Below are 22,580 nucleotides of genomic sequence, written 5' to 3'. Positions count from 1 at the left end.
TTTTTTTTTTTTTTAAGAAATGGAGACTTTATTATAAGTTTTCATGATCACCAATTTAATACAAATCAGGGCAGTTGAGTTGCAAGGTTCCATTTATTCTTCATTTTGTGAATTCATTAGGAATGGAACCTATTTCATTAATCATGTTAAGAGATTGCCTACCTTGGCCCAACTCAGTAAGCTATTACCCCCACATTACTTGAAATTCCCAAGCACATACAAGAAGATTGGGAAGAAGTCAGAATCAGCATCTGTCTTTGAGTATTGGCAGAATAACTAGCACCTGTCTGATGGAACATCTCCAGAATCCCATTATGACCTTCTTACCTTCTTAGGTTATAACGGTTTAAACCTAGCAAGTCTGTTGATACCTGTTTGGATAACTCAGCACTGAATGGTTGCTGTCTGAATTGAGACTTGATTGTTATTATTTGTCTGTCCTTAGGTCTGGCGAGAATTTCCTGACCGGTTGGTGGGTTACCCGGGTCGTCTGCATCTCTGGGACCATGAGATGAATAAGTGGAAGTACGAGTCTGAGTGGACAAATGAAGTGTCCATGGTGCTCACCGGGGCAGCTTTTTATCACAAGGTAAGGGGGCACAGTCCTGGGGCAAGTCGACAAAACTGAGAGAATGATACACATTTTATCTGACCCAATTTAATTTTCCATACCTGCAGAGAGGGCTTACAAAAGCCATATTGTGTGACAGTATTTTACAAATAAAGCTATCCTTTTTCTAATTATACAAGTAATAATGCACGCTCATGGTAGAAAATAGGAAAATACATAAAATAGAATGAAGAAAAGTTACTTATAATCCTGTCACTTAGAGATAAGCATTTTATCTTTCAGGTGCTATTTCTAGCTTGCTTTTTATTTATTTACTTACTCGTATGTATACACAGACAGTTGTAAATATTCTCATTAGCTTGCTTTTTTCATGTATTGTGAGCCTTTTCTCATGTCATTGACATATCTTCATAAACAGTTACTTCTTAGCATAATTAAGATACCATTATCTTAATGCTTTAGAAGTCATGTATAACTATTTTGCTATCTTGGATATTTCTGTCTAAATTTTTGCTATTTTAGATAATGCTTAAGATCTAATATTAGTGATTGATGTCCATTTTCATAACTGTTTGTACTCATGACCATTATGATAGAGTCCTAGAAATAGAATTATTATATTAAAGGGAATTAATATTTTGGGTTTTTTAAGATGTATGTACATACACGTATATATACACATATACAACATATACATATATATGTTGTGAATATTCTAAATGTATATATGTTGTGTATGTACATATATGTGTGTATGTGTCTGTTGGTTTCAGTATTGTTTGTGTGAATTTACACTCCCACCAGCAAAATATAAAACTGTTTTACCATGCCTTTTCTTGCATGAAATGTTTAATAGAAAAGAAGTTAGTATTTTTATAAGTAAAAGTGATTTTTATTGTCTTAACTTTGATTTGATTACTAGTAAGATTGAAATTCCTTTTGTGTATTTATTAGCCTTTTGTATTTCCTCTCTTCTGGGAATCATCACTTCGTCTTTTTGACTCTTTTTTTATTAGGGAGAGATTGGGGAATATGCATTTGATTTTAGAATATTCAGTTCAATGGTAGAATGCTCCCTGGGAGTGTATGGTTTAATTAAACAATAATAACTTGTCTGTTGTCAGCAAAGAACTGATGTCAGGAGAAAGGTCTGTTCAGCTCAACACAGTTAATTTAATTTAGCTGTATTCATATCGATTGTTTGTTGTTAGCTCAGCACTACTGCCCTCATATTTTTCAGGTCTCTAGATCCAGAAATGGGTTTTTGTATTTTGCAACAAGCAAACAAAAAAACAAAAACTAAGGTTTATAATTAACGAGATTTATGGTAGTAGACTATGTATGCTTTATTTTTTTTTGACGCATTTCTATACTATTTCATATATATGGTAGTTTTAGAATTGACTCATTTTTCTTCTGCTTTAAAAAGCACACACTTTGGTAGAAGAATGACCATATAGAACATGCTTGGTCACTTGACCAAAAGCATTCTAATACCTCCTTGTACCTTTCCTAATAATACAGCCTTGTGATTAATCTTATGAGAGAAAGCTTGTCCCCATGACTTGGCTATGCTGCCCCTTATTTATCAGCCAAAGGGAACTGCTATTTTTGAGTATTTCTTCTTTCTGTCTCACTTGACAGTATTTTAATTACCTGTATACCTACAAAATGCCTGGGGATATCAAGAACTGGGTAGATGCTCATATGAACTGTGAAGATATCGCCATGAACTTCCTGGTGGCCAACGTCACGGGAAAAGCAGTTATCAAGGTAGGAGGCTCTGTCACTCACTTGTTTTGAGACCTTGGGCAAATATCTATTATCTGAGCCTAAGAAGTTCTTGTAACTATAAATTAAGGATAGGACTAGATAAACTTTAAGCTCCATTTTAGTTTAAGCTTCTATGATTGATGTGGTCACATTGGGAAACTGAAGCTAGGCTTTGACAATTTAAACATTTTTTTTTTATACAGTTTCTTTAGTTGCAGTTTTTAACCTTCAGTATCAGAGACAAAGGCTATGATGATCAATCTGTAAATCAAAAACTTAATTATATTCTCAAAGCTGATACGGGATCTAGTTCTTTTAGTTAAAGGATGTAGTTTAAATTTTTCTTAAGGTAGCTGGTTTTGTTTTTATTAGATGTTGAGAAAATAGTACACCTCATCCAGTTATGTAACTGTAGTTGTCCTAAACACAACTAATTTAATTGTTTTTAAATATCAATTACCAGTTTTTAAAAGTACCTTTCCCATAACATATTAAAAGCTGAGAATACACAAAGATCCTATGAGAGGCCTTTGTATCTGTAAAAGATGCCTGTTTATTCCTGAAATTTAGACATTGCTCAAATAAGATCCCTAGGTAGGTACAGAAGGTACCCTTCTTTATATGAGTAGAATTATCTTGGTCTTTTTTCCTTCTAGATTAGAATTTCATGTGTGAAAATGGGCAATGCCAGGTTCCCTAACAATCTGCCTAGAAAGCCGAATTCCTAGGTGAGCTTATGCTGGAAGCATGGTGTGGCATTATCCACTGATTCCTCATGCTATTAACTGATGAGAGAAGCCAGATTAAACAAAAGTGAGGAGGGAAGGAGGAAACATCACTGTCTGTGCTCACCAAACTTGCCCCAGTCCACACCTTGTCCCCCAGCTCTCTAAATAACTCAGTGAACAGCTGACCACACAAAAAAAATAATGCAAATTGTGAGAGTTATTTTAAAGGGACCCCTCCCATCCCCGAATTTGCTTTTTTTTTTTTTTGAGACTGAATCTCTCTCTGTCACCAGGCTAGAGTGCAATGGCACAGTCTCGGCTCACTGCAACCTCCACCTCCTGTGTTCAAGCAATTCTGCTGCCTCAGCCTCCCGAGTAACTGGTTCTACAGGCATACTCAGCCGGATTCAGCTATTTTTTTTTTTTTTTTTTTTTTTTTAAATTTTAGTAGAGACAGCATTTCACCATGTTGGCCAGGCTGATCTTGAACTCCTGAGCTCAGGCAGTCCACCCACCTTGGCTTCCCAAAGTGCTAAGATTACAAGTGTGAGCACTGTGCCCGGCCCCAAATTTGCTTTTTAACATGCTTCAACATGTTTTCAGCTGTGGCTGCTGACTCTGAACATTAATGCCCAGTGTCTCTATGCTTCTTAGCCTGGGCTTACTTATCTAGCTGTCTTTCCCTTCCATCTCTTCACTGTTTATTTATCTTCACTAGGTTGGGATAGCAGCTTCCCCTGAGTTTGCTAGGAAGATCACTAGTTAAAGTTTGAGAGGGTAGTGGGGAGTCAGGGAAAAAGATTCAGAGTATGAGGGACCATTCCATTTTTTTCTTGACTCAAGGGAATTGCAGAATAGCTTGGCATCTTCAAGAGCATGGTGCTGCTCATAGCATTTGCCATTAGCTGGAAAGAGGAGAAAGAGCGCCTGTTGGAACTAGGTTACGGTGAAAGTTATGGGAAGCTGTATTTCATCGCCCTTATGGCTACAAGAACAAATGGTGTTTATACAAGGACCTTGGCAGTGAGAAAACAGTCATTAAACAGGAATTAAGGAGCTTGTCATCACCACTTCTTTCCAGTTACAGAAGGCAAAAGCCCTCCAAGCCTTTTTTATTGGGCCCTTGTGAGTTCTGCTGTTGGCTGAGCCAGACAGAGTTGAATGGAGGAATGGCGAGGTGTGTGTCTGGGTGTGTGTGCACGCGCATGCAACATCTCAGCTTACAACACAAAAGAATGCAGTGTGGTGTCACAAGCATGATTTGATTGTCCTTGACACTGACAGCCAGGTATGTTTTTATCCTCCTCTGGCAGGTAACCCCACGAAAGAAATTCAAGTGTCCTGAGTGCACAGCCATAGATGGGCTTTCGCTAGACCAAACACACATGGTGGAGAGGTAAGTGAGCCTCCAACCAAAAGTGCGCCTTAGCCTCTGATCTCTACTTCCTGCCTCAGGCCTGTTTATGGGACTTTGTTGGAGATATAAGGACAGCAGCTGGTAGCCATAGTCACCTCCATGTGCACTGTGGGAATTGGGTTAGTTCAAGCCCAGGTCACCCAAAGAATTAATTCGGAATGCCACTCACTCAATTTGTAATGGCTGGAAGGGTCTTAAAAATATAGCTGGCCTTAAGCTCCAGAAGCCAAATTCTCCATGTGGACTAAGCAGTTAACCATCTACAGTCATTTGAGTGGAAGCTAGTTAATTCCAAGGAAATACTGGATTATTTTTCAGGGTAATAGCTCCACATTATAGTAAAAGCTTGATTAGAAGAATTAAACCAAACCCACCAGAGACAAATTACCTTTGCTGACACTGTGGAAATGCCTGCCAAGAACAGGATCGAAAGCAAAGCCCTCACGTTACAGACAGAGGGGCAAGACAACTCTAAAATACTCTCTTTATTTCGATTCAAGTCAGTTACTCAACAAGCACACCTTTGTGTGGAATGTAATCCTAGGCCTTGTAGGTAAGTATTAAAGGCGTGGGAGATGTATGTCTTCCGTTAAGACTGTACTAGACCTAATAGTTCTCACCTGTACCCCAAAAGTCCCCAAGCTTTGAAGTGCCTGAATCAAACCTAATACTTTCAGAAGACAGTTCTTTATATAAGACAGCAAACTCTGACATCCCAGTAGCGCTTGTCAGGTGACAAAAATGCACTCAGATAAGGATATAGTAGCCTTTTAGAATGAAATATCTAGTTCAGATTTCACAGATCTCATATGCCTCTGCTTGCAGAATTCATTTCTGAAATCTATCAGCTATATTAAAATTCTTCAAGCCTAGAGAATTTTTGCGTGTGTGTGCAGAAAGTTGTTTCAGTTGGCCTGGATTCTGTAATGTTTTACTCTGTTTTACTCTCTAAATAATCTCTTTATCTTTTTCATATATAAACATTACCCAAATGACATGACCTTCACCAGCTGTTGATGTGAAATAATATACTGTCACTGGTATCATAAGTATTTCACAGTTAAGAGTAGTGACATACACTGTCAGAGCTCCTTTGGAAGAGACCCCAACTGGACTTCTATTGGAGTACATGAAATTGTTATTTAAACCTAAATAACAGTTTGGGGAAAATTCGTAACAGTGAGCTAAGTGGTCATTCGTTGGGCTGAGTTAAAATGGTGGGGATACTTTGGTCCAGGAAAGGAAGTATAGGGAGAAAAGTTGACCTGATGATGGCCTTGAAGTTCATGCTGAGGCTAAACAACTCCTCTAGCACTACTGAGATCTTAACAAATGTAAAGAGGTTTAAAATGCAGCAAGAGCCGGGTGTGATGGCTCACGCCTGTAATCCCAGCACTTTGGGTTGCCAAGGCCGGTGGATCATCTGAGGTCAGGAGTTCAAGACCAGCCTGACCAACATGGTGAAACCCTGTCTCTACTGAAAGAAAAAAAAAAAAAATACAAAATTAGCTGAGCATGTTGGCGTATGCCTGTAATCCCAGCTATTTGGGAGGCTGAGACAGGAGAATTACTTGAACCCGGGAGGTGGAGGTTGCAGTGAGCTGAGATCGTGCCGTCACACTGCAGCCTGGGCAACAAGAGCGAAACTCCATCTCAAAAAAAAAAAAAGTGCAGTAGGGGGATTTAATTTAGATATAATTATTATTAGACACTGGAGTAACTAAGGGGGATATGGAGGCTTCCTCTTTGGAAGTTTTTTTTTTTTTTTTTTTTAAGAGAAAGGATCTTGCTGTGTTGTGCAGTGATACAATCATGGCTTACTGCAACCTTAAACTGCTAGGCTCAAGTGATCCTCTCATCTGAGCCACCTGAGTAGCTGGGACTACAGGTGCATCCTAGTACCACCATGCTAACTAGTTCTTAAATTTTTTGTGGGGACAGGGTCTCACCATGTTACTCAGCCTGCTCTTGAACTCCTGGCCTCAAGGTATCCTCTCGCCTAGGGCTCCCAAAGTGCTGAGATTATAGGCACAATAGGATATGTTATGATATGTAGGATATGTAGCTAGGAGGAGATGCTGATGGAGGGATTGGAGCTAACTGTTGGACTTTAACAGCGTCAAGGACCTTAACAGTGTTACATGTATATGTAACAATGCTATTTGTGATGAGTGCCCTGAGAGAGGCTCAAAGGGCTATAATTGATCAGGTGAAAGAAAAGTAACTTTTTGCTAGGTTCATTATTAGGAATAACTTTCTAAAAGAGGTGACACTTGAAGTGATCCCTCAAAAATCACTAGGATCTGAACCAGTAAAACCCTAGGCCAGAAGCAGAGACTCTCGGCAATAATTTTTTGTATTTTAGTAGAGACAAGGTTTCACCATGTTGGCCAGGATGGTCTTAATCTCCTGACCTTGTGATCTGCCCACCTCGGCCTCCCAAAGTGCTGGGATTACAGGCATAAGCCACCCTGCCTGGCCTTTTTTTTTTTTTTTTTTTTTTTTTTGGAAGACCGGAGTTTTATTATTACTCAAATCAGTCTCTGTATATACTTTTATATATGTATATCAAGATATAGATATGTGCAACTAGAATTTCAGAAAGAAGTTTAAAAAAAGAGTTGAGCCCAGTCATACCTCAGTATCCATAGGGGGTTTGTCCCAGGACCACTAGAGGATACCAAACTTCATGCATGCGCAAGTCCCTTATATAAAGGCCTAGGATTTGCATATAACCTTTGCATATCCTTCTTTATAGTTTAAATCATCTCTAGATTACTTACAATCCCTAATACAACATAAACGCTATGTAAATAGTTGTTACATGGCATTGTTTAGGGAAAAATGACATGAAAAAAAAGTCTGTACATGTTTAGTATAGATACAGTTTTTTTCCAGATATCTTTGATCCAAGGTTGGTTGAATCTACAAACACAGAACCCTTGGATATGGATAACTAACTGTATTTGGCAGTCATCTGTCCAGAGACAGCAGTTGACTAAAGAAAAGCAAAGGCAGAATCTTGGGAAATTCTGACATTTAGGAGACACAAAGAGTAACTGAAAACAGAGAGGCAACCACTGGAAAGGCCAGGAGAGAACCAGGACATACAGTGCTCAGAAGCATGGAAGGAGCAAGGAACAGACAGGCTGGTGAAGGTCTTTGAATTCCATGGTTGTTGGTATCTTACAAAAATAATAGCCAGGTGTGGTGGTGGGCACCTGTAGTCCCAGCTACTCGGGACGCTGAGACGGGGGATCCCTTGAGCTTAGGAGTTCAAGGCAGTACCACTGCACAATTGCACTTGTGTGAATAGCCACTGCACTCTTGCCTGGGCAACACAGCAAAATCCCCATCTGTAAAAAATAGTAATAATGTCATAGAGTATGAAGCCAAAAGGTTTTAGAGTATGAGTCGATGGTGAGGAAGTAGAGTTAGTGAATGTAAACTACTCTTTTGAGAAATTTCACAGAGAATAGAAGGAAACAAATCTGGAAATAAATTAGCAACTGGGAACAAAACTATTTATATTAAAAATTGAGTCACTGAATTATTCAATAAGGCATTTAGATAGGGAGGAAAGGAGACGTGAGTTAAGCCATCTTGGGTAGATAAAGAGATGGTGTTACAACTGTAGAATCCATCCTTCCTTCCTTTTCCCTCCTCCATCTTTGGCTGGTCTCCTGGCCTCAAACAGGCCTCCTGCCTCAGCCACATAAGTAGCTGGGATTATAAGTATGAGCCACTATGCCCAGCTGTTTTATTTTTAATAATAATCTTTGCAGAATACACATTTTATGCAAAACAATGAAAGCAGTTAGCCACTGTACAAGTGTGTGTGACCTTGTGTTGGGTTTTGTGGTTCAGTAGCTCATTTATTCCTATATTTGGGGGTCTGGGATCAGAAATCTCAGTTATGTAGGAAAGTAGCTTCCATTACTGCCCAGCTTCTGTTTCCAGGATCCGCTGTTAGTTCTTTAAGAGTCAGAAGCATGTGTTGCTCTTCATTTTGACAAATGTCTTCACCAAGGTTAGGGCAGTATGACAGGCAGACAGTATTGATTTAAGAAAAAAAACATAGTATTTTGAATTAGGCTAATCTTTATTCAAATGATGAGTTTGCCACACTTATCAGCTGTCTGACCTAAGGAAATTGACTTTACCTTATCCGAACTTCAATCTGTTCATCTCCTAACATAGGGATATTAATGTCTGTCAAATTATAATGTCCATTCATAGGTTCAACAAATATTTATTGAGCATCTTTGTACCCAAGCTGTTATGTGTGGGGATAAATGAAGTAGTGATACATGAAAGCCTGCAGCACAGGGCCTGGGAATGTTAGTTTCCTTCCCAGTTTCCCCAGCGTTAGTCCTAAAGACTGCTGGTTACTTTAAGTAATGGTATGTGTTTGAGAGGAAAATAGAAAACCATTAGTTCTTTCTTCCCCAGACACCTTCATCACTTCAGAGATAGTCATTGGCAGCTCTTGGTGTGTTTGTACTTGATTGGAAAACCAACACAGGAGAATGGTTACTGACATGGTAGCTGGACCCCTGACAACAGCTCATGTGGGCCACCAGCAAACAGCCAAAATCCTGTCTCCCCTAACCTGCTCTCCAACCCAGACCCCCTGTGTGAAAAGAAAGTAGGAAGCACTGTTATTACCTGGCAGGAGAGTTAAGGACCTTGACCGTTCGGTGGAGGCCTGCCGCTTCTCCATTGTGGGTCTGTGTGAAGGAGAAAGAAGTACTCACTAGACCTGGGTTAGCCAGGGGCAGCTGTCAACAAATCAAGCTGGCCTGAGCCCCAGTGGCTTCTTGCCTGTGACCCATTCCTGTTGGCAGATCTAGTTACAGAGGAGACATTGTCCTCAATACTCTCTACAGGGCCATGGAACCACTATCCTCTGCCAAGAACCAGGATTCTTCTTTAATACATACTTGTTAGTACCTACGCTGGGCACAGCTGGGCTTTGCTGGCCAGAGTCTGTATGCATAACTAGAAATGAGAAGAATCTGGACATGTTACAGGCAGAACAACAGTCAAAAGTAAACCTTGGAGAGATTTGATTTTATCTGCCATTGCTTTGACCCCATAATCTGAAGAGAGGGAAGCTGTTGTCCCATGCTTGGTCCACCTCACTTTGTTAAAGTTCATCCGTCTTTTCCCAGTCTCCCTTCAATTTGGAACTAGGAACACCACCTCCTGAGTCTCAAAAGACTTCCAGCAGGAGGGAAACTCAGTCACTGGTGTGTAATGGTAGAGTGTGATCCAAAGAGCAGGCTCTATTGCCAGCTCAAACATGAGTTTAAAACCAAGTTCCACCACGTTCTACCCCTGGGTCGTTCTACCCCTGGGTCCTTGGGCAAGTTGCTTAACCTCTCTGAACCTTAATTTCTTAAACCATAACATGAGGCTACTATAAACCCAATAGTTGGGCAAGGCGGGTGATGAGTATGGGGGAGGATCACTTTAAGGAATCCATGAGATATGTATGTAAATTATCTGGCACATAATAGGTGCTCAGCAGTTGTTAATTTCCAGTCCCCCTCATTGGACCCTAGAATTGTGTTAGTAAGTACCTTTGTATCGTCTAATTAAGACTTTAGCCTTAGAAGCCAGAATGCCTGCTTTGGCTGTAGCCTTTTCTAGTTATTTGACCTTTGAACATGTTATTTATCCTCTCTGTATCTCAGTCTTCCATTATAAAATGGGAATAATAGTCCTACCCCATAGGGTTGTTGTGAGGATTAAGTGCATTATTAGTGAGTAGAAAGTAATTTTAACACAGCTTGGAACATACAGTAAATTGTAGTTGTTGCTTTGTGGTATTGGTGGGCATGATAATGTTACGAGTTAAAGGCTCAAAATGAAATAACAACAAATTTTTTTAGAAACATAATGACCAAGAGAGAAGAATTGATAATAGCAGTCTTCTTAATTAACAGCTTTCTTGCTAAAGCTCAGAGCACTTGAACAAAAACTTGTTGGTTAAAAGAATTTGAAACAATGCTTGCAGTATCTCTGAGGACAGAAGAGACCTCTCTGGTCTGTGTCTTGACGTTCAGCTCCTGCTTGGTGAAAGGTTCTGCCTCCAGTTAGAGTCTGTTCTTTTTGTAGCGCTCTCAGATATCCTGGGCCCGACTGAGGCAAGAGTGTTGACCTTTCTGAAATCCATCCTTGAGGTCCCCTTGACTTCAAAAGCAGCTTTTCCAGGCTTGTTTTCCCCCGGCCTAGTGCTGAAGCATCCTCATTACCCAGCTGTCACACTCAGTTGGCCTGATTGACCAGAGCCATTCCCAAACACATGCCTGACCTGCTCACCTCTGAGAAGACTGGCTTTGGGGGTGAGGTGGAGATAGGGAGACAGCCTCTCCCCTCCTCCAGTGGTGCTGCCCTGCACTGGCACTGAAGCAGTTGTCACTAACAGTTCTGACATGGAAGTGACAAAAATGATGAGAATTATGAAGGCTGTCCTATGTGAACTTCAGCTTTCACAGAAGATTGTGCAGATTGACATACCCAGAGATTGCCACTTACAGGCCCTCCATTAACGTTGGTTGAATGAATGAAGTATTTATTGTTTAAAATTTGGCCCTGTCACTTTTTTTTTTTTTTTTTTTTTTGCCTTTCATCACTTTGTGAACAAGATCTCTCCTCTCCTTTTAAACTTCAGTAAACTGAAGCTCAGATCCAAGTAGTTTTTTTTTTCTTTCCATCCTTTGCCTTCTCTTCGCTGGCAGAGATGGGGTTAAGTACTGTTGGCAGCTAATCCACCTTGGTTTGAGGCCCTCTCACACTGAGCTGGAGGAATGACTGGAATTTGAGGGGGAGGGGAAAAGATATTCTGACCTTTGCAGGCCCGTGGCCGCCAAGCACCATCTCCTGTTCATGTTCTCCCACCGAACTAATAGTCCAAGTACCCCCAGCACACCTCTTTTTTCCACACCTGTCAACCTTTTTAAGAACCTGGGAGCAGACTGTGGCTCCTTGAGCTTTTTTTGTTGATGTTGAACATTATGTATTTTGCTGTTATCTCTCAGCCTCTTGAACATATTATCTTTTCTCCCTGCCCCCATCCTTCTCATTCTGCTCAAACCCCTCCTCCCCACCTCCTCCCCAAACCCCACAGGTCAGAGTGCATCAACAAGTTTGCTTCAGTCTTCGGGACCATGCCTCTCAAGGTGGTGGAACACCGAGCTGACCCTGTCCTGTACAAAGACGACTTTCCTGAGAAACTGAAGAGCTTCCCCAACATTGGCAGCTTATGAAACGTGCCATTGGTGGAGGTCTGAATGTGAGACTGGGACAGAGCGAGAGAACAAGGCCTCCCAGCCCTCCGATGTCAGAGAAGTGGGTTAAGGGTGGAAGGTTGACCTACTTGGATCTTGGCATGTACCCACCTAACCCACTTTCTCAAGAACAAGAACCTAGAATGAATATCCAAGCACCTCGAGCTATGCAACCTCTGTTCTTGTGTTTCTTATGATCTCTGATGGGTTCTTTTGAAAAATGCCAAGTGGAAGCCTTTTTGGCATGCTCCAGAGTTAAATCCAGCTGAGGCTCCCTTTGTTTTCAGTTCCGTGTAACAATCTGGAAGGAAATTTCACGGACAGTAAGACTGCTGGAGAAGAGAAGCCTGTCAGCCCATTTTAGGTCTGGGGAATCATGTAAGGGGTACCCAGACCTCACTTTTAGTCATTTACATCAGTGAGTTCTTTCGAGGAACAGCCAAACCCAGAATTTGGTGCAAAACCCAAACATCTTGGTGGGATTTGATAAATGCCTTGGGACCTGGAGTGCTGGGCTTGTGCACAGGAAGAGCACCAGCCGCTGAGTCAGGACCCTGTCAGTTCCATGAACTATTCCTCCTTGGTTTGGCTTTTTGATATGATTAAAATTATTTTTTATTCCTTTTTCTACTGTGTCTTCAACACCAATTCCTGATAGTCCAAGGAACCACCTTTCTCTCTGGGTATATTTAACTCCGTCTTTGGCCCGACAACAGTCTTCTGCCCGTGTCTGGGAGCACACGCCAGGAGGAATGTCTGGTACCCTGTGCATCCAGCATCAGAAGGTCCCAAATGGTAACCACTTTAAGAGCAGATGACTCAGAAACCTCCAGAGGAATCTGTTTGCTTCCTGATTAGATCCAGTCAGTGTTTTACAGGTATTGTCAGAGAAAAGCAGAGGGTCTGAACTAGCCATATAAGGAGTCGCTCTAGCTGGTACCTGTAAAAGTTGTGGGAATTGTGACCCCCATCCGAAGGGGATTCCAAAATTTCTCTCAATAAACTTAACATTAGCCAGGGAGGTTCTGGCTAACGTTAAATGCTGCTATACAACTGCTTTGCAACAGTTGCTGGTATATTTAAATCATTAAATTTCAGCATTTACTAATACTGCACATGTGTGAATTATACCTCTTTAAGCCCAGTTGATGAACAAATCTACCCTGGCAAATGTTAAATGTTATGGATTCGAAACAGATTTATATGGCTCTAATATTAAGATTAGCCACAGTTTGGTCTTTAGCCATAACATATGTCCCCAAAACACAAAATACATAACAATTTGCTTAGAATATGGATATGATTACAGAAATCTAGTTGTTATGCCAGTCAACGTCACTCATATACCGTCCATTGTTCTGTTGAGTGACATGAAGGTGGGCAGTTATTATGCTGTAGTTTCATCAAGAGTCACTTCAGATGTGTTCCCCAGACTTTGAGAGGTCAAAGAAAATTTCAGAAGTAGCAAAGTTGGAAGTAGAAATCATAAGAGTTTTGTCTTCTTTCGTTTGAATGAGTGATTGAATCCTGGACTATTATTGCCAAAGGGGGCAAGCAATCATCTCATCCAGTTTGTTCATTTTGTAAATGCAGAAACTGAAGCTGTGATTTTTTTCAGTGTCTGACAACAGCAAACACAGGTACTTAACAAATACTTTTGATTTGGGTAATATGTACTGGTCAGTAGGAGACATAGGAAAGCATTTTGGTCTCATATTCATAATATTGGGGACGATATGATAGAAAGCAAGGAAAAGATTTCTGTTGTCACCCAGGTACCAGAGGCTGACAAGCACAGTGGGGACCTCTAACCTTTCTAGGGATTTTCTAGTTTGTTTTCCAAGATGTGGGGCAGGTATAGGGGAGGGCCTTACATTGAAATCTCAGCTGAAAGCTGTGGACTCTGCTGGCATTGTGTATGTGTCATATTGCCCTGGCTTCTTCAGATATTTCTGCCCTTTTGCTCATCACTGAATGCACTACCTTAGTGGCTGGTTTCTAATGCAGCTTCTCTCCCAAAGGGTACATTTTTAAATTTTTCTTTTTTAAAATCTTAATAGTCCTTTGATTTTGGAAGAGGAACTCTTTCACCTGAGTTCATTGTGAGCCCTAGAGAGCTGTGTGACTTTGTCATCGTCATAGGAGTCATTGGACTTTAAAGGAATTACAACTCCATTTAAAGTACCTCATTACTCCCAGGAATACTGGGTGTTAGATCTTGCAACATAGCATAGAACAGTTTATGTTAAAGAAGGAGCATTCTATCCCAGGCACCTGAAACAACCTCAAAGGTGAGGATACCCACTGAACAGACAGGTGGTATAGTCACGGTAGAAATTCAGGACAGGGATATAGCAGGTGATGGCGATTCATGGATTCAGAGTGGGCTAGGGACTTCACTTCCTTGTTAGTGTATTTCTGTGCTGCTAACCAGCAAACCTCACCCATAAGCTTAGGTCAGGATCATCTGCCCTTGGGATGCCATAGAGCATGGTTTCAGAGGCGGAACAATCATGCTAATTAAAATGTCATGTTCTGGCCTACAGCAGACAACAGCTGGTTTTAGATTAAGAAATCTTTTTAAAGAAATCACGTCTTACTGGCCTATAGAGAAGACGAACTTGAAGTGGCCCTGGCCCAAGTGCACACGGAGCCACTGGCTTTGCCCCCAGGGACCTAACTGGGCTGGGCCTGCTTGGAATGCCAGGGCTGGAAACACTTTTTTATTTTGCTGATTAACATTACATAGTTGTTAAAATGTTTGTCTCATGTATTTTACCAACCCTCACACATTTAGGTATAAACCTCTTTTTCTGGAAGAATTAAAGAGGAAAACAGCAACTTTAGTTGTCAGAATCTTGTGTTCTTTCCTGCCAGTGATGCTCTGCTGTATCTTTTTTTTTTTTTTTTTTTTTTTTTTTTTTTTTTTTCTTGGAGACAGAGTCTTGCTCTTGTCTCCCAGGCTGGAGTGCGATAGCGTGATTCCGGCTCACTGCATCCTCCGCCTCCCAGGTTCAAGCGATTCTCCTGCGTCAGCCTCCCAAGTAGCTGGGACTACAGGCGCCTGCCACCACGTACGGCTAATCTGTTTGTGTTTTTAGTAGAGGCAGGGTTTCACCGTGTTGGCCAGGCTGGTCTCAAACTCCTGACCTCAGGTGCTCCACACACCTTGGCCTCCCGAAGTGCTGGGATTACAGGCATGAACCCCCACGCTCATCTGCTGTATCCTTTCTTTACTCAGTGTCATCGAGTTCAAAGTTCTGACCACCCTGGTTTCTCTGCCACAGCCTCATCTACTTCAGCTGGGCTTTGAACTCATGGTTTTTAAGTGCTGGTTTCTCTGCTGCCTTTGGAAAAAAGTGACTGTCATGCTGGTCTGTGCTGACGCAGACTGGGAGCTAAAAGAGACAAACTCTCTCGGCTCTCATTGGCCGCAGGTGTAGCTAATAACCCTGTGATCCCAGCTTCCTTCTAGGATGATAGCCTCTGACAGGCACCATGCCAGGAGGAAACCAGAGCATCTTTATCACTGAAAGAGAGCACGTTTCTAGCCACAGGTTCTGATGTTGATTTGGGGTTAAAATCCAAGAACCTTTGATGGTTTTCAGCCAAGATAGTAATCAGAAAGTAGATGAGGCAGAGACTGGCTTTGGGAAGTGGTTGGGTTCTGGGAAGGCTCTTCGTAGCTCTGCAGTTAGAGCCTGTGAGGACCCAGCTGATAGGGTAAAGGCTTTGGGTATTGGAGACTTCCCATCAGCCACCCATCCTGAGCCTGCTGTGTTTCCTTTGCTTTGTAGCTCCTTTGGGGGTATGCTGCTTTTTCCATTTCTCTTGGCTCAGGTACTCTTCCACTGCAGCAAGAGAAGCCACAATGGGCTGTTCCCCAAGCAGCCCTGGCACGGAGAGGCAGGGTAGAGAATGCTAAACTGGCCCCATACCTCTTCCAGCCGCTTCCCGAGGAGCAGTTCTGGCAGGAGTGTTAACCATATTGGCAGCAGCTTCCGTCCAGAGAGACTTTGAAAGCAACTTGAGCTTTCCACTGCAGGACCTGGACGCATATGAAACCTGTGAGGCCTACCCCTACTCACCTCACCCCTGAGCTCTCTCCAAGCCCTGGAGCTCCTGTCCTCGGCGTGTGTTTGGTACTCACCCACTTTCTACTTCTGAGTAGAATCGAGGGCAGCATTTGGTCCCTTTATGCCAGCCATGCATCATCTGTGAACAGGCCTTATTGAGCTTATCTTGGCAGAGGAAAGTCAGGCAGGCAAGACCCACTCTAAATTTTAATGTTTCCCCCCTCATTTTAGGGTGGGAGCTGTGAGTTCATTTGAAGACTGGGTGAGGGCATTGTAAGCTCAAGCCACAGCCTCTCCCAACCTCCATTCAATGGACTGTTAGGGATCCCCAGCTTCCCCACATTTCCTGGGAGGGTGTGTGGGTCTGTACAGGCAACCTCGTGTCATTCTTTCAATTTCTGGCTCACCACTGCTGGCAACAGTGGGAAGATAATCAGAGAAAGTTTGGCCCCCTCTCCTAAGTTTCCAGGCCTCTTTCCTTTTCAAGAAATAGTTGAGTCACCAGCATCTGTATCTGGCATTTTGTTTCTTCACATTTGCAACCATTTTAGGGTAGAGCTTTTTTTTTTAAACAGAGTCTCTGTCCCATCGGCTGAAGTGCAGAGCTGTGATCATGGCTTGCTGCAGCCTCAAACTCCTGGGCTCAAACAATCTTCCCATCTCAGCCTTCCAAGTATCTGAAACTAAAAGCATGCACCACCATACCTGGCTTATTTTTTTTGTAGAGACAGGGCTCACTATGTTGCTTAGGCTGGTCTCTTAACTCCTGGGCTCAAGCGATTCTCCTGCCTCAGCATCCCAAAGTGTTGGGATTACAGGTGTGAACCACCATGCCTGGCCCAGGATAGCGTTTTCCTTTCTTCTGCTCTCCATTGGTTGGACCACTGGCTGCATCTCTTCCCACTCTCCCTGAAAGGCACAGAACTATCAGACAGAAGACAAGGTTGTTCTCAAGAGTTACCAGGCAGCTATGTCTGCTAGAGGCTTCCTCAGCAAAGCCCCATCTTGTCTACAACCTCTCAGGAACTGCAGGTGGGGTGGGAGCGGCTGACAAAGCAGGGATCCATATGTCTTAGACCAAAGCCACCAGTCAGGCCTTGCCACCATATAGAACCTTCCCTTTAAAATATATTTATTTGGACTTTTACTTATAGCTGCAAACATACCATTGGTACTATACCCAAGCATCAACTCAAGGAACATTTGGTTTTCTGGTGAGCACAGCTGAAGAACAACCAACTAGTTACTAATCCAGTTGAGGGAAGAGAACATTTATTCAGTCATTCTGTTATTCCTACTATTCATTTTCTCACGAAAATGTAGTCTTTGGCCAGGCATGGTGGCTCACGCCTGTAATCCCGAGGTGGGCGGATCATGAGGTCAGGAGATTGAGACCCTCCTGGCTAACACGGTGAAACCCCGTCTCTACTATAATTTACAAAAAATTAGCCAGGCATAGTGGCGAGTGCCTGTAGTCCCAGCTACTCGGGAGGCTGAGGCAGGAGAATGGCATGAACCCGGGAGGCAGAGCTTACAGTGAGCCAAGATCGCACCACTGCACTCCAGCTTGGGCAACAGAGCAAGNATGAGGTCAGGAGATTGAGACCCTCCTGGCTAACACGGTGAAACCCCGTCTCTACTATAATTTACAAAAAATTAGCCAGGCATAGTGGCGAGTGCCTGTATTCCCAGCTACTCGGGAGGCTGAGGCAGGAGAATGGCATGAACCCGGGAGGCAGAGCTTACAGTGAGCCAAGATCGCACCACTGCACTCCAGCTTGGGCAACAGAGCAAGACTCCATCTCAAAAAAAAAAAAAAAAAAAAATGTAGTCTTTGCCAGGCAGTGTGGTAGGTCCAGAAGATACAGGAATTAGAGCTGACTAAGACAGTGTCCCTACCCTGTTCTTGAGCTCCAGTTCTAGTGGGAGTTCTTGAGCTTGGTAAAATGGTATGAGTCCATCAGTGGCCCAGGACTCTAAGCGTGTATGTTTTAGTCCCAGCTATAAATGAGGATTCCACTAACCCCATCTTCTCCAATGTATGGAGGATGCAAGAAGCTTTAAAATGTCCTTTTCTCACAGTGTCTTCCCTTGACCATGCCTTAGTTTCCTCAGCCAGAAACTGGAGATAGCAAGAGCACTTATGCCTGAGTTGGTGAGATGGAACGATGTATCAGATCTCGTCCCCTTTTATTAACCGGATTGTTTACCAGATTGTACCTGGTGATGCTGCCAGCCAGCCCTCTTCCGGCCCCTATTTCTGCTTACCCTGTTACCAGAGAGCCTGGGGGTCTGGATCCTATCTGGCCCCGTCAGGGTGGATTACCAAATGAGCAGTTCTTTTGCCCCAGTCCCTTTCCTGTGCTGTAAATAAGCCCCATGTTTATTTTCTTACGTTATTGAAATGAGCACTTGTGATTTGGGCCTCTTTTGAGGAGTCCGGAGAGCGTCCATCCGGTGCCTGGTGAGGGCCCTGCATGGCTGGCTGCTGTCTGAAGCTATTTGGAGTCCTCTCCCTGTGTTTTCTGTGTGGCTTAATTTCAATAGAAAGGGCTGTATGCAACCCCGTATCTGCTGATTTTCAGGTTTCAACTTTCTGCCAGCATCACTGCCTGCTTAGAAGTAAAGTTATGTTTCTCATTAAGGGGATAACAGCCACAATTGAGGTAATTAACGAAAATTGTACATTGGTGGCAGCAGCTCCTATAGGATTTCCAAAAGTCTTTCTCTAGTAGATCCTTGGGGGCTCACCTTGATCTCCTGTCTTCTGTCTACGCTGCACCAAAATACCTTGTTCTGTTTTCCGGATATAGTTCCAATAATTTTTTTCCTAACAGCCTTTTTGTCACCAGTTGGTTTGATATCTTACAACCTGGCCAAATGAGGGTTCCATTAACTCCGTCTTGTCCAAAGCATGGAGGATTCAAGGATTTTTTTCTCTCTCTCTCTCGTAGCACCTTTCAGTTGCCAGTTGTACCCTGGCCCCTCTTTGGAAGTCATAATGATGAATATCCTTTAATAAGAGATTGATGCTCTTTCAACTCTCATGTCATCTGTACCATCTCAATGGAGAGGATGACTTTGGACGAGGTTGGGATAGAAAGGAAACATTTGGAAGTCCACTGCAGTGTATTATATGCTGTGTGGAAGTCTGGGGTTTAGGAAATATTTGGAGGGAGAACTTCCTAAGGAATGATTTTTGGTTCCTTTAGGCCTTAACAACACACCAAAAGTATCCTGTGAGACTATGAGCAGGACACAACATTGTTTCTCACCTTGGGCTGTGACTATTATCTACTTCTCAGTACAGATTACTTTGGTTAAATCACTCAGTAAAGAAATCCTTTCATGCCCACAATCTGAACCTGAAGGCTATTACTGAAGAGAATTGCATCTGACACCAAAATTTACTTTACTTTCAGAGAAAGGACCAAGAGAAAGTAAAATTTCACTCATGTTTTTAAGTCTATTGTCTTAAAAAGATTATTTTCCCTTAAAAAGTAAAAAACCTAATGTGATGGTTTCCTTCAGTCAACAAATACTTATTGAGCAGTTATTCTGTGCCAGATACTGTTTTTGGTGTGAGGATATGGCACGGAACAAAACAATGTACCTACTGTCATCAAGTTTACATTCTAATGAGGAAGATAACCAAAACAAGTAACTGAATATAATTTCAAATGTCAATAAATGTTGTGAAGAAAATAAAGCAGAGTATTACATGTGGATAATGACTTGGAGACATTTTAGGTAGGTTGATCAGAGGTGATATTTAAGCACAAATATAAATGTTGAGGAGTGAACCATGAGCACACCAGGCAGAGGGAAGAGCTGGTATAAAGGCCCTCAGGCAGGAACAAGCTCAGCTTATTTTAAGAACAGTAAGAATAATATCTGAAGTGTATTGAGTATGGAGAACATGATAGATGATGATGCCAAAAAGGAAGACCAGTGCCAAATTGTGTTAGGATCATATGGGCCAAAAGGATTCTAGAGTCTTACTATGAGTAAGGATGGAAAGACACTGGATAGTTTTAAGCAAGAGAGTGACATATCTGAATGGCATTTTTAAAAAGGTTATCCCTGCTACTGAGTGGACAATAGGCTGTAAGGAGCAAGAGTAGAAGAAAGGAATTCAGCTAGGACACTATTTTAGGGACCCCAAGTAAGAAATGGTGACCTAAACTAGGATGGTAGCAGCAGAGGTGGTGAGAAGTTATATTGGAAGTAGAGTTTATTGGATGTACTGATGAATTGAATATAAGAGATGAAAACAAAAGAAGATTTACAGGTAACTCCAAGGTTTTTATCCTGAGTAACTGCATGATACCATGAGCTGAAATATGTCAGACTGAGCAGGGTGAGGGCAAGGAAATGTTGAGAGAGAAAAATCAAGAGCTCTACTTTGAACATGTTAAGTTTAAGATGTCTATTGGACATCTAAGGTATAGTGTCATTTAAACAGTTGGTTATCTAGAGCTCAGAGGAAAAGTTACGACTGCAAATAAAGATAGGATTTAAAACTCTAGGACTCAATAAGATTACCCAGAGAATTAGTGTAGTTAGAGAGGTGACAAGGATAGGGGCCCAAGTACTAGGCCCACTCTAACATTTACAGGTAGAGAATAAAAGGAAGAACCAGCAAAGGAGACGAAGTAGTTGCCAGTGAATTAGGAAGATAACCAGGAAGGTGTCTGTAAGATACCTGTGATAAATTAAAAGTGCATGCTATAAACTCTAGAGCAACCACTAAAAATCACTTTTAAAAGAGGCAAGGCTAATAAGGCAATACTGGAGATGGAATATCAAAAGTATACTCAATCAAAAAGCAGGAAAAGAAAAGTAAACAAAGGACAAAAGGGACAAATGGAAACAAAGAGCAAGATAGGGTTAAACCCAAACATGTCACCAATTACATTAAATGTAAATGATCTAAATACTATAATTAAAGGGTGGAGATTATCAGGCTGAATTAAGCAGCAAGTGCAATTACATGCTGTCTACAAGGAAAACCCCTATAAAAGTTAAGTTTAAAAAGTAAAAAGCTAGAAAAGATATACTATACAAATAATAGTCATGAGAAAGTGAGAGTGATTGTATCATCAGGGAGCAAGAGGAACATTTCATAATCATAAAGAGGCCCAGTCATCAAGAAGACAGAACAAGATAATCCTAAAATGTGTGTGCATTAAATAACAATGCCTCAAAATATATAAAGCAAAAACTAACACTGAAAGAGAAATAGAAAACCCACAATTATATATAGATGTTTCAACGCTCCTCTCTTAGTAACTGATATAACAAGTTCATAGAAAAATGTAGATGACCTGAATAACACTGTCAACAACCTTGGCTTAATTGACAGTTATAGAACACTTCATCTGCTGTAGCTGAATACACCTTCTTCTTAAGTGCACATGCAACATTTACCTCAAATGCGTTACACAAAAATAAGTCTCAGTAATTTTAGAGGAATTGAAAACATTAAAAAGTTATCTGACCACAGTGAAGTTAAATTCTAAATCAATAACAGATATCTGAGAATATCCTCAGTAGTTGGGAATTAAATAACATTTCTAAATAATGCATGGATTAATAAAGACACAAAGGAAATTAGAAAATATTTTGAGTAAAAATGAAAACAGTGTATCAAAATGTGTAGGGTACTTAGAGATTTATAGCTTGAAGAGTTTAAATTAGAAAAAAAAAGTCTGCAGTAAGAAACTAGGAAAAAGAGCAAAATAAACTCAAAGTAAGTAGAAAGAATAAAGATAACAGAAATCAATGGAGTAGAAAATGGAAAACAATGGAAAAAATCAAAAACTGGTTATTTGAAAAAGATTAATAACTGCTCAAGACTGCTAAAGGGAAAAAAAAGAACTAAGATACAAATTAACAGTATCAAGAATCAGAGGGGAACTCTGGAACAGATTCTAAACATATTAGAAGGATAATACATTGCTATGATCTGAATTTTTGTGTACCTCCCCGCACCCAACCCCACTCCCCTCCAAATGTATGTGTTGAAACTTAATCCCCAGTGCACTGATGTTGGCAGGTGCGGCATCTGGCAGGTAATTAGCTCATGAGCAGAGCTCTCATGAATGTGATTAGTGTCATTATAAAAGAGACCTGAGAGAGAGCACGTTTGTGCCTTCTACCATGTGAGGACACTTAGAAGGTGCCATCTATATGGAATGGGCCCTACCCAGACACCAAATCTGCCGAAACCTAGATCTTGGATTTTCCAAGCCTCCAGAACTGTGAGCAATAAGTTTCTATTGTTTATAAATTACCAGTCTAAGATATTTTGCTGTAGCAGCCCAAACAGACGAAGAAATGTGAACTTTATAACAATAATTTCTGTAATTTACATGAAATGAGCACAATCCATGAAAGACACAAATTGACAAAACTGCCTGAAGAAGAAATGGAAAATCTGAATACCCTTGTGTCTGTTAAAGAAATCTGTAATTTAAAATGTTTTGCAAAGAAATACCTAGGTCCATATAGTTTTACTGGCTAATTCTATCAAACAATTAAGGAAGAAATAATACCAATCTATTCAAACCCTTTTCAGAAAATAGAAGGGGAGGAAGTATGTTTCAATTAATTTTAAGTGGCCATTACTACGCTGATACCAAAGCCAGATAAAAACCTTACAAGAAGAAAACTGCAGACCAATAGCCTTCCTAAACATAAATGCAAAATCCTTAACAA

The 22,580-nt window shown here is 41.4% G+C and overlaps 1 protein-coding gene across 1 annotated transcript in view; it reads left to right on the top strand.

Moving 5' to 3' along the window:
- The window catches only part of EXT2 (exostosin glycosyltransferase 2), a 157,080-nt gene extending 144,709 nt beyond the window's left edge, over positions 1–12,371 (top strand). Inside the window, 4 exon segments of the mRNA XM_025356328.1 lie at positions 446–589; positions 2,216–2,344; positions 4,386–4,468; positions 11,625–12,371. Coding sequence (XP_025212113.1) covers positions 446–589; positions 2,216–2,344; positions 4,386–4,468; positions 11,625–11,763 — 495 coding nt within the window. The 3' untranslated portion in view covers positions 11,764–12,371.
- The last annotated feature ends 10,209 nt before the right edge of the window (positions 12,372–22,580 follow it).

Source organism: Theropithecus gelada, chromosome 14 (genome assembly GCF_003255815.1).
Source record: "Theropithecus gelada isolate Dixy chromosome 14, Tgel_1.0, whole genome shotgun sequence".
Lineage (NCBI taxonomy): Eukaryota > Metazoa > Chordata > Mammalia > Primates > Cercopithecidae > Theropithecus > Theropithecus gelada.
The sequence above is the reverse complement of the archived record's forward strand: the minus strand, read 5'-3'. Positions and strand labels throughout refer to the sequence as shown.